The 11,958-nt window shown below is 39.5% G+C and overlaps 2 protein-coding genes across 2 annotated transcripts; one reads left to right on the top strand and one right to left on the bottom strand.

Annotated features, from left to right (window-relative positions):
* Positions 1-216: 216 nt before the first annotated feature.
* C4H18orf32 (chromosome 4 C18orf32 homolog) lies at positions 217-6,093 on the top strand. The gene is made up of 3 exons (XM_019721455.3): positions 217-330; positions 3,728-3,922; positions 5,165-6,093. The coding sequence occupies exons 2-3, from the start codon at positions 3,761-3,763 to the stop codon at positions 5,228-5,230; spliced, it is 228 nt and encodes a 75-aa protein (XP_019577014.1). The 5' UTR covers positions 217-330; positions 3,728-3,760; the 3' UTR covers positions 5,231-6,093.
* Positions 6,094-8,577: 2,484 nt separating this feature from the next.
* Positions 8,578-8,979, bottom strand: LOC148758424 (ferritin light chain-like). The gene has a single exon (XM_088797616.1). The coding sequence runs from the start codon at positions 8,977-8,979 to the stop codon at positions 8,578-8,580; it is 402 nt and encodes a 133-aa protein (XP_088653742.1).
* Positions 8,980-11,958: the final 2,979 nt, after the last annotated feature.

Raw genomic sequence — 11,958 nt, 5'->3', positions numbered from 1 at the left:
AGGAGCTCAGCCACACGTGCATTCTAAAACGTCTAACGTTCCCATGCAAGCGGAGTAGTTTTCCCTGTTGGGATGAACCATTGGCACAGGCATTCTTTCCTGGATCCGTATTTCAAGTTCCCCAGCTAAGGAAGCGCCACACGACGCGTTACCACCAGGCTTGGGAGGGCGCGGCAGTACCCGCTGAGGCGTCACCGTTACGTACCGTGCGTCGTCAGCGTGACGTAGGCACGTCTTTGTCGGCCCCCTTTGAGGTGTCCATTGGCTCCGCTGTAGCACGTCCCTCCCAGCGGAAGTGCGGACATTTCCCTTTGGGCTTGGTGGTCGCGGGTGAGCTCGGGCATTCTGGCTGGGGGTTCGGGGCGGGAGTGGGCAGTGGCCTCGGCGCGGTCCGGCTGCTCTGCAGGCTCCGGCCGCGCCTCCCTGACCGAGCCCAGCCCGGTCGTGTCTCCTGCGCTGGCCCCGCGCGGTCCTGCGCTCGCACGGTGTACCCCACTTCGTCCGCCTGCCACCTGCCCTCCTGCCCGCCTCCCTCGCCCTTCATCTCCGTCTGTGTCCTCCCACCCTCCTGGTCTCCGTTTCGACTCTCCCTTTGTATCCGTTTATTGTCTTCTTTGGCCTGAATTGTTGGCTTCTTCGCTTTTCTGTTATCTTCACCGTTCGCCCTTATTCTCTCCTGTGTTTTCAGTCGTTGTCTTTGACCCAAGGTGTCCTGCTCTCTTTTGTCTCCAGTAAAATGATACGCCGAGCTGGGTGACTAAAGGGAGGTGGCATTCCGCTTCTGCACAATTTCTGACAGAGCCTCAACCTTTTCCTCTCTTGTTATATTGGACTAAATCGAATGAAAGAAAACTCTCCCAACAGTTTAAATCCAGTTTTCTCACTTGGTTGTAATATCTGAGCCTTGGCTTGGAAAGAGTGAGATCACAATTTTATCAATTTATCATAACCACTTTCTGGATCTTTCTAAGCCACAGTTTCCACATGTATGAAGTAAAATAACTCACTGAAGAATTATTATGAAGATTAAGAGAGAAAATACAGTAGCTTCATTCTGAAGAGAGCTAAAAAGCCATAATTATGACAAAAGTGATTAGTAGTATTTGTTCTTGAGAGTTTCTTTAAAACAATGAATACGAACTTAAAACACAACAATTATAAGTAGGTAAAAATGAATCTTTATGATGGAAGGATTGCCAGTCATCAACTTAGCCTAGTGCTCAGAGCACTGCCATTGTTTTGAAGGTTTAGTTGGTTTTGAAGGTTTAGTGGGAGGGGAATAACATGATCACTATGGGGTTTTTTTGTTGTTGTTTTTTTAAATTAAAGTTTATTGGGGTGACAATTGTTAGTAAAATTACATAGATTTCAGGTGTACAATTCTGTATTACATCATCTGTAAATCCACTGTGTGTTCACCACCCAGAGTCAGTTCTCCTTCCATCACCATATATTTGATCCCCCTTACCCTCATCTCCCACCCCCCACCCCACCCCTTACCCTCTGGTAACCAGTAAACTATTGTCTGTGTCTATGAGTTTTTGTTTCTTTGTTTGTCTTGTTCTTTTGTTGTTTTTGGTTTATATACCACATATCAGTGAAATCATATGACTCTCTGCTTTTTCTGTCTGACTTATTTCGCTTAGCATTATAATCTCAAGATCCATCCATGTTGTCGCAAATGGTCCTATTTCATCTTTTCTTACCGCCGAATAGTATTCCATTGTGAGCACTGTGTTTTTGAAAGGAGCAAAGACCAGAGCCTTGAGCTAGGAAACCAGAACAGGGAATTCTGGTCTTAGTCAACTCTAGTTACTAGTTACCTCTGTGTGAACTTTGGACAGGTCACAACTTTTGAATGTTTTTTTTGTTGATTTTACAGTAACAACACATAGCACTTAATCTATGTACTCTTCTGAGCTTTGTGTGCATATTAATTTACTAATCCACACTGCATCCCTGTGAGACCGGTACTATTACTGTTTTCATTTTACACCTGAGAGAATTAAGGCTGGTTAAATAATTTGCCAAAAGACACCATCTAGAAAATGGTGAAAGCAGGTCCCAAATGCAGGCAGCTGTCAGTCTGCTTGGTCACTATTCTGTGGTACCTGTAAGGGTATGCAAGACTTAAGCCAGACCACCTCTTAAGTCTCTTCAGATTCTAAATGTCTATGGCCAAAAATAACGATTCCTTGAAAAATGGTGAAAAAGACTCACCACTCGTTGGGTTTATTTTAATCAGAAAATTTGTTCTCCAAATTTTTGGAACAAACTATTTTGGTAAATTGTTATTTTAATTTGAGTAGGGGACTTTTTTTAAAGAACCCAGTTATGAGTCATAAAATAGGTGGTCATTCATTGATGTACATGTAGATTTTTGTTTATAGCTCTTGTAATTCTTTTCAAAGCCATACTAAGATCGAATTGTCTATACCATTGTTCACTTCTATTGTGAATAATTTTAAATTGCCTAATGTAGTCATGATGCTGACTAATTCGCCATCAAATAGTACTTAATTTACAATAGTTTGAAAATAAGAAATTTTAATACATATCCTGATTTACTAGCCTTATGCACTGTCCTGAAGCATCGTAGTTTCTAAGATCTAGTCTAAGGGATTAAAAATTACTTTAAATATAAGAAGTCTTTGGTTTAATAGTATATTGTGGAAGTAATATTGGTTCTTTTTCAAGAAACTGGTGATTTTGAGAAATTCCAAGATAATTTCTAATCAGGGAAATTAAAAGTGTTAATTTTTGAAGATGGACAATTTGCTTATAACAATAATACTAATTATTTTTATTATTATTATTACTCAGTATACCTTAATTGTCATTAAAAAGACAAAGGAGAATTGTTGCCGGGGAAAGTCCAGCCGGTTTGCAGCCTAGAGGTCTTCCAATGTGCTATTTTAGAGAGTTCCATATTACAAGATTTGCCCTTAATATTGTAGATTTGGCTAATTGATACTGTCAATCCCTGAAGATAATTAGATTAGGCCCTTATATTCACACTAAACTGGAGTATAAGTCATAATTACCAAATTCCTTAATGTTTTGTGCCTCCTTTTCTTTATCCGTAAGTTGAGATAGCAAGGGTACCCAGCCTCACTGGGTTGAGGATTAAATGAGTTACACAGTTGTCCCTCAATATCCCCAAGGGATTATTTCCAGGGCACCCCACCGCCACACCCCTCCCATATCAAAATCTCTGGATGCTCGAGTCCCTTGTATAAAATGGTGCAGTATACGTATATAGGCTAGAGTATACCTGCATCACTTCATTTGCATGGTTCAGCGAAGTGCTTGGCAAATTCAAGTTTTGCTTTTTGGAACTTTATGGGATTTTTAATTTCCTCAGATATTTTCAGTTTGAGGTTTGTTGACTCCATGGATACAAAACCCAGGGATACAGAGGGCCAACTGTATGTGCAAAGCATTTAATTGCCTAGCACCCAGCAAGTGTTGGTGTCTTTATCATTAAATTTATAGTTGGCGTGCAGTGATTGGAGAGGTTTGGAGGCAGGAACCTTGCTATTATTTTCATGCCTACTACCTATCCTTTATCTTACAGATAGCATTTTTAATATACTCTTGCTTTTAGCTAGTAGTATGATCTAAATGTTTCCTTCAATGTAGAAATAGTTCATTCAAATATCTTAATTTAGGTAAATTCCTTCAGTCTAATTAATCCGTGATGAACTAACTTATTTTTCCTTCACAGATACCAACAGTTCAAGAGCTCAAGCCTGGGACGATGGTGTGCATTCCTTGTATCGTCATTCCAGTTCTGCTCTGGGTCTACAAAAAGTTCCTGGAGCCATACCTATACCCTCTGATTTCCCCCTTTGTTAGTCGTATGTGGCCTAGAAAAGTTACAGAATCCAATGATAAAAACAAAGGCAAACTAGATTTTAAGGTAAGTACATTAAAACACCCTGAATGAGAGGGGGAGGTGAGGGGTGGCAGGATAAAATACTTGGCTTTTGGAAAGACGAGTTCTTGGAACCAGAAGCTTCATTAATGTGTCTTAATTTCCTTTTCTAAAATGGGGTTTGGAGTTTTTATTTTTAATAAGTAATTTAATGTTTGGTTTAAACCAAGGTTTTAAACTAGGCCTCTAATTAATGCATTTGCTCCTTGCCTTATGGCCATGATAACATGTTTCCCTGAAAATAAGTCCTAGCCGTACAATCAGCTCTATTGCGTCTTTTGGAGCAAAAATTAATATAAAGGGGCCCGCCTTGGTGGCTCAGGCGGTTAGAGCTCCATGCTCTTAACTCCGAAGGCTGCCGGTTCGATTCCCACATGGGCCACTGGGCTCTCAACCACAAGGCTGCCGGTTCAATTTCCTTGAGTCCCACAAGGGATGGTTGGCTCCGCTCCCTGCAACTACGATTGAACACAGCACCTTGAGCTGAGCTGCCTCCCGGATGGCTCAGTTATTTGGAGCGCGTTCTCTCAACTGCAAGGTTGCCAGTTAGACTCCCACAAGGGATGGTGGGCTGCGCCCCGGGCCTGCAACTAGTAACAGCAACTGGACTTGGAGCTGAGCTGCGCCCACCACAACTAAGACTGAAAGGACAACAACTTGACTTGGAAAAAAGTCCTGGAAGTATGCACTGTTCCCCAATAAAGTCCTATTCCCCTTCCCCAGTAAAAATCTTTAAAAAAAAAAAAAAAATTTAATATAAAACCCGGTCTTATAGTAAAAGACCGGGTCTTATATTAATTTTTGCTTCAAAAGACGCATTAGAGCTGATTGTCTGGCTAGGTCTTATTTAGAGGGAAACAGGGTAATAACCAGTATTTTCTGGCTGATAAGAGTAATAGTAAAGAGCTAATGGATTCAAGAAGAGATGATACTAAAATAAGCCAGTTTCACTGATTAATAACATTGGTAGGAGATATAATTGGAAGGGTCATAGAGAGTTTCTTTTAACAAATTTTTTTTTTTTAATGAGTATTTAAAAGACAACCTATTGTGTTTTGCATTGGTGTTTGTTATGTTTAACTTCGATTGTGTTCAACTGTACTGAGCCGTCTTGCCCTTGTCTGGAAGCAGAGTTTTTTCATTCTGAAGTTTGTAGTCTGTTTTTAAAGAAAAGATCTATAATGAGTGTTTTTCAGTTGTAATATCTAAAATGGTTTTTCATTTTAGGATGCAGACATAAATGGATTACCATCAAAAGGACCAACAGAAATCTCTGATAAAAAGAAAGACTAAAAGTGATTGTCCCAGAGGACCTCATTGTTTTCAAAATGGACCTGATAATCTGAAGCACCTTCTTTGTAATTGTCTCTGACCTTTTTCTCTTAGACCAGAATTTGGGATAGATAGTTGAGATATTTACCTGACACTAATCAGGAAATACATGGTATTTGTATTTAAAATGTATTTAGTTATATTTAATTATCTCATTTCTGAATTCCCTTTTTCATTAGAGTAGCTTTCATTTCTATTATTACGGTCTTAGTAATATGAATAAATGGAAGGTTTGTGCCAGTGGACACTGTTACTAAATCAGTACCTAAATATCCTCGGGCCTCTCGCTTTTGTTCAGGCTCTCCAGATTTGAGCAGAGTACATTTTTACTGTGACACAGTACAGTGAGACTGTGCAGTGAAACGAAAGAGAGTGTTTGGAGGTGATGATGACTTGAAACGTAAAGTTATAATTACTGCCCAACACAATGGAGGGGTTTATGTATAGAGTAGTAATTACTGTTTAATGCTCTAAGGAAGATAGCAAAGACAGGCAAATAGGGGGAATTTCTTTGAAAAATGTAACACCTTTTATATAAATATCTAATGTATATTATAAAATTCTAATCCTTGTTGCATTCCTTCTATTCCTATAAAATATTAAATATTCAAGTTAGCTTGTGGTTCCTTTTTTTTTTTTTTAAGTTTAAATATTTTTTAGAAGGGACATTTTTTTACCATATCAGAAAACAGAATTATAATAATGTGATGGCATCTGGATAGTTGTGAGAAAATAATTATTTTTCTTTTTTTAAAGAATAAAGTGTATCAGTTATTTATTGTTGCATAACAAGACACTCTAAAATAAAACCTAGTGGTTTTCAACAGCAGTGTCATGATTGACATTTCTTTGCTGGCCTGGGCCTATACATCGTCTTTCATCCCTGGGCTGCTTCACTTTGGGGACCTGTAAATGTTCAGAGCTGATGAGCTATGTCTTTATATAGTATTTATTCCCTCTGAAGCAGGGAGAGGCTAAAAGGGACTCCTGCCTTTGAGTCTCCAATGAAGTCCTGGGTCCTGAGCTTTTTAGCTTTGTGTCTAGTCAAGTCATTGATTCCCCCCTGGACTTCATTTGATAGAAATCTGTAGGTTTCAACTTTTCTGCCACCTGAGAGAGAAGATAAATTCCCTTTAGCAACTAAGTTCAGTTGATTAATTTAGTTTGTTCTTTAAGGTATAAAAACTATGTTATAAAAATAGCAGATGTTCATAGTAAAACAATGCAAAAGCAAGTTAAATCAAAAGTTAATGTTCTTTCGCCACTCTTATTCTAACTGCACGGATATAACCACTATTAGTTTTTTGTGCAGCCTTTTAGAAACTTGCTTAAAATTAGTTTTTATTAAATACATCATTTTCTAAATCATAATATTGCAAGGTTTTTAATGTTCTTGTTCCCTTAGTCCCCAACGGGTTTACTCATTTAGCTGTTGCTTTTGTCTTATGTTTTATCTCCATATTTCTAAATTATATATACTGCTATTGTTGGAGCTGTCAGCTTTAGATACTATTGACTTCCTGCCACGATTGAGATAGAATGGTCTTACACTATATTCCTTCTACTTCTGCCACACATCCTCCCTATGTATTTTTGTAATTTTTGGTTAAGTCCTTAATAGTGTTTATATCACGAGTGCACTAGATGTCTTCCATTTGCCCCTCCAAATCTCTGCTCCCTTCACTCTACTTTGCTGCCCAAGAAAATTGTGTGAACTGTATCAGCAGACTTTCCATCGCCTTTGCGCTCTGTTGGGTTTGGCCAGTGGGGATCTGCAGCAGGAGATGGGAGGAAGGAGTAAGTTCATTGTATTTATTCCCTTGGTTCTGTCCCTTCAAGTCCTCTTCAGGCCAAGTGTGTTCCTCAGCCAAAAGTCACTGCACCTCAAGGCAGCCAACTCCATGTGACCCCTTTCAGTTTCCAGTAACCTATTCCTCTCCTTACCTTTTGGGCTTAGGGGTGATATAATATCTCTTACTACTGGCTCTGGGTCACTGTTGTATCTCAAGGGTGCCATCTGCTTTCTGGGACACTGACAGAATGAGCACGTAAAACTGCCCACCGAGTAGGTCGTAGTGTGATGCGTTTTCTCTCATACGGAGTTATTAATTACCGTGTCCTTCCCATACATGTCCTCTCATGACTAGTTGTTGCTGAGGCCTGGTGCTCATTGGCAGTTCTTGGGACTTTCCTGAGCCTCTCCTATGTTAGAGGTATTGTTTCCTGAATCCTACATCTTCCTCTTGGTTTGCTCCCTCATTTTTTCTGTAGCACACCAGTTTTCTAATTTAATACTCTTAGGAGGTTGAGGATGGATAATTTTGAAAAGATCCCCCAGATCATTCTGGTTCATTTAAACCCACCTTCCCTGAGAATTGCTGGTCCTCTAAGGCCTTTTCTAACAGTCTCCCAGTCGAGCACTGGTTCCCAATCTTGTATTTTACATGCCAGTGAAAAAATGTTTTTTAAAAGGTTGAGGGGATGATGCACAGTTGCCAACTTTTTATTTTGCCAAGCAGGAATATATTGAAAAGCTATCATTTATTTCATAAAAGAAGACACCAAAAAAGTGAAAAAACATTAGGATAAAGGATAACACTAGCCCATTTGTTTGAATAAGGTTATGAAAAATGTTTACGAAAAATTCCCTGTTTTCTCCATATTTTTCTTTTTTAATTTGATAGTTGATTAGTGAAAACTTATCATCTATCCCTGGACTGGATTTGGTAGCTACTGTTCTATACCACACAAGTGTTCTCTTGCCCCAAATTATCAATCCAACCATCCGTCACTATGTATTTCAGGGTTGCCTTTCTAGTAAGAGTTACTATTTGTTAAACACATGTGCCTGGCATGTGCAACGGTATTTCACACACATGATCTTATCTGATCCTTATAAAACTTTGAAATATAGTCAAAGAAACAGGATTATAGAGTTTAAATATGTTACCTGGAGAGTCTAAGATTTCAAAGACATACATTTAACTTACAGTGTCTCAAATATTGACTCCTTAGGGAGCAATCATAGCTGCTAGTAAGACAGTGGGAACAATTGGGCAGAAATGGACTAATCAATGTCTGTGGACTTGTTTTAAAGTTTTAATTGTGTTCACCTTGCAGCATGGATTTCTAACTTACGTAGTTTTCAGTAACTTGGCTTTGCCTTAATTTTTTTTAACTCAAGATCTTATTTGTTTATTATTTTTTTGTGTTTTTGCTGTGAAAAGCTTTATTATTTCAACTAGGTGCACGGCATGGAAGAGGGCTCCGGGGTGGTTAGAGGCTGCCTAGTTGTTTCAGGGAGAGGCTCAGGCAGAAGCCCAATGCCAGGGGGATACAGAAGGGCCCCTCAAAGGCCTCTGGGCTCCAAAGGCTCCTCTAGTTGTGCTTGAGGGCGAGCCTTTACAAGCCACGCCAAGCCCGGCCTGGGAACTGGCCAGCCTGTGGAGGTTAGTCAGGTGGTTGCCCATCTTCTTGATGAGTTTCACCTCTTGATCCAGGAAGTGGTTCTCCCGGAAGTCACAGAGATGGGAGTCTGTGCGGGCGGAACCCAGGACGTGCAGTTCCAAAAGGGCGTGGTTCAGGTTCTTCTCCATGACCACGGTGGCTTCCATGGCATCCTGAGTTTCACTCCACTCACCTTGGGAAGGCTTCTGCGGGTCCTGGAAGAGGGCGCGACCGCCACGGTTTTGCCTTAATTTGAACTGCATTTCTTGTTTCTTTGTGAGACAGGCTCATGTCCTCAGGTAATTATTCAAGGCTCACTCAAAATTTTTTTTTTTCATTTCTAAGCTGCCTTCCTAAGAAACAGGTGAGTCCACACTTCCTCAGTGACCACCACTGATATCTCGATCTATTCAACAGACTGATAGGCCTGCAAAGAATTTGTAACCATAATTTTAAGCTTCCAGAGCTCTAAAGCTGAATTTCTTGGGTTCATGTATAATCACAAGGAGGAAAAGGAGGGAACTTTCTTGTGGTTTCCTCCGAGGGCGGTACTGGGGGTTCCATCCTCCAAGCCGTATTCATTGAGTGTTCATTAACATGGTTTTGGCTCCTTAAGGAAGAAGCACGGTTCACTTACTGGCTGTATGGTCCTTATCCAAATCCTTTCATGTCCCTACACTCAATTCCTTATCTCTAAAATAAAGGGATTTAGTTGCCAGTGTCCCTTCCCAGTTGTAATTCTATTTGACTACCTGTTCAGCCAGCCTCTGTTTGAATGTGTGTGGGGATTGGAATCTCACTTTTCTTCCAGGTAGACGATTTCACTACTAGTAAGCTTACTTTTAGTTAACAACCTACTGTGAGGTGCTTTCCAAGTCATTAAATAACTTTCTACCCCAACCCTTTCTCAGTGTTGTTTAGAGATTTAAAGTAATAGGGCATAGCTCATAGCAACACATAATGTGAATTGTTAATTATTAGTACTGATATTGATGTCAGAAAGTTCTTTTGTGAAGCTGAACTCTGCCTCCTATAATGTATTATTCTTTTATTCATTTATTTATTTAGCATCCTGTAACTTTAAATCTCTAATCCTAATTTGTTTCCCTGGGACAACACAAAATAAGTCTAGTCAACCCCCCTGAGAACAATAATCAGATTTATCTCAAGTTAATCTAGTTTTTCATACTCAGTGCTGTCAGTCATTCCATATCTGACATGATTTCCGGACCCCTCACCATCCTGATTGCCCTTCCCGGGTTAATCTAGTTCTGGTTAATCTATTAATCCCACTTCAGAGGAGTGCCCATGAACTGGTAACTATAACGTGAGTTATTCCCATCTGGATTATGCAGGTGAGCTAACATTTATTGAAAAAGACATGCTACGTGCATTACTTAATTCTCACAGCAAATGTGAGGTATGAGTGAGGTATTACTGTCTCTGTGTTACAGAGAAGAAAACTAGACTCAGAGACGGTAAGTAGTTGTCACAGAATGAATGTTTGTGTTCCCCAAAAATTCATAACCCTAACCCCCAATGGGGTGGTATTAGGAGATGGGACCTTTGGGAGGTAATTAGGTTTAGATGAGGTCATGATGGTGGGGTCCCCATGATGGGATTAGTGTCTTTATGAGAAGAGAGCGACTAGAGCTCTCTTTCTCCGCCGTGTGATGATACAATGAAAGACACCATCAGCAAACCAGGAAGAGGGCCATAACCAGACACTAGATATGTCAGCGCTTTGATCTTGGACTTCCCAGCATCCAGAACTGTGAAAAATAAATGTCTGTTATTTAAGCCACCCAGTCCGTGGTATTCTGTTAGAGCAGATAACTGAGAACTAAGACAATAGCTTTCCCAAAATCATTCAGCTCACAATTACAGAACCAGAATTTAAACATAGGTCTGACTCCAAAAGGCTTCTGTTCTTTCTCAGTGAAGTGGGAAATCTGAGCACTGTTGTTGCAACAAGCTCAAAACAGTAATCTGCGAGTAGTCTTGATACTGCTTGTGGGGTGGCCTTCTGTTAGGCATAGGTCTTTTTGGTCCTTTAAGTTCTAAAAAAGAGTCAGCTCCACTCTAGATGAAGACTATATTCACACATTAAATCTGTATTGAACTTGCAACACAAAAGAGCTGCACTCCAGACCCTGTAAACCAGTAGTTATAAAAAATGAAACCTGGTAGGTTTTGAAGGACACCTGGTCTACCTAGTAGGCTCCCCTTCATGCCTAAATCTTCTTTTCCTCTTGTTTTTAATATTCCAATTTTTCATGTGTTTGCAAGTCACCATAAATACTTTTAGGAAGAAGAATATAAACAAACTAACAAATGAATAATTAGCCCTGCTCTTTCCTTTTTACTACATCATCATGTCTGAACTGAACTTTCTGGAATACAATCAAGCTCTTTTAGGAGCCTGCCCTACTTACCGAGTTTACAGTCATCGAATATCTTCTAGGATCCTTTTAATTTGAACTGCACCCTACTTTTTATTTTTTTCAGTATCCAGTCTGCAGCGTTTAGAATTTAATTGTACTAATTTTTTTAATGTACTTTTTTTGGATATGTTCATTAGGTACAAAATTCATAAGGTACAAGAGTGCATACAGATAAAGAATTCTTCCTCCCACCCTGGTTTTCAGGCACCCAGTTTCCATCGTAGGAAGCAATCAAGGTTATCAGTTTCTTCTTTATAATTCCAGAGATAGTCTCTGCATGCACAAGCTATCATATGCATATGTATGTATTTCCTTTTTGAAGAGAAAAGTAATATACAGTATGTACTGTTTGGTTTTTGTTTTTCAATTAAAAGTATACCTTTCAAAGAAAAAGTGTATCTTGAAGATCAGTGGATATTACGTTGTTTTCTGTCTTCCAATATTACAGAAATACTATAGTTATACCTAATAACAGACCATCAAAATATATGAAGCAAAAATTGCCAGAATTGAAGGGAGAAACAGATATCTACACTAGTCAGAGACTTTAATACCCCTCTCTCAATAATGGATAGAACAACCAGGCAGAAGATAAGTGAGGAAATAGAAGGCTTAAACAATACAATAAACTGACTAACACATACAGAACACTACCCAACAACAGAATAGTTATTCTTCTCAAGTGAACATGGGACATTCTCTAGGAGAGACCGTATGTTAAGCCATAAATTAACTCCCAATAGACTTGAAAGATATATAGCATACAAAATTACCTTCTCTGACCACGATGAGAGGAAG

This window comes from Rhinolophus sinicus, chromosome 4 (genome assembly GCF_057876585.1).
Source record: "Rhinolophus sinicus isolate RSI-liver-muscle chromosome 4, RSI-T2T, whole genome shotgun sequence".
Classification (NCBI taxonomy): domain Eukaryota; kingdom Metazoa; phylum Chordata; class Mammalia; order Chiroptera; family Rhinolophidae; genus Rhinolophus; species Rhinolophus sinicus.
The sequence above is the reverse complement of the archived record's forward strand: the minus strand, read 5'-3'. Positions and strand labels throughout refer to the sequence as shown.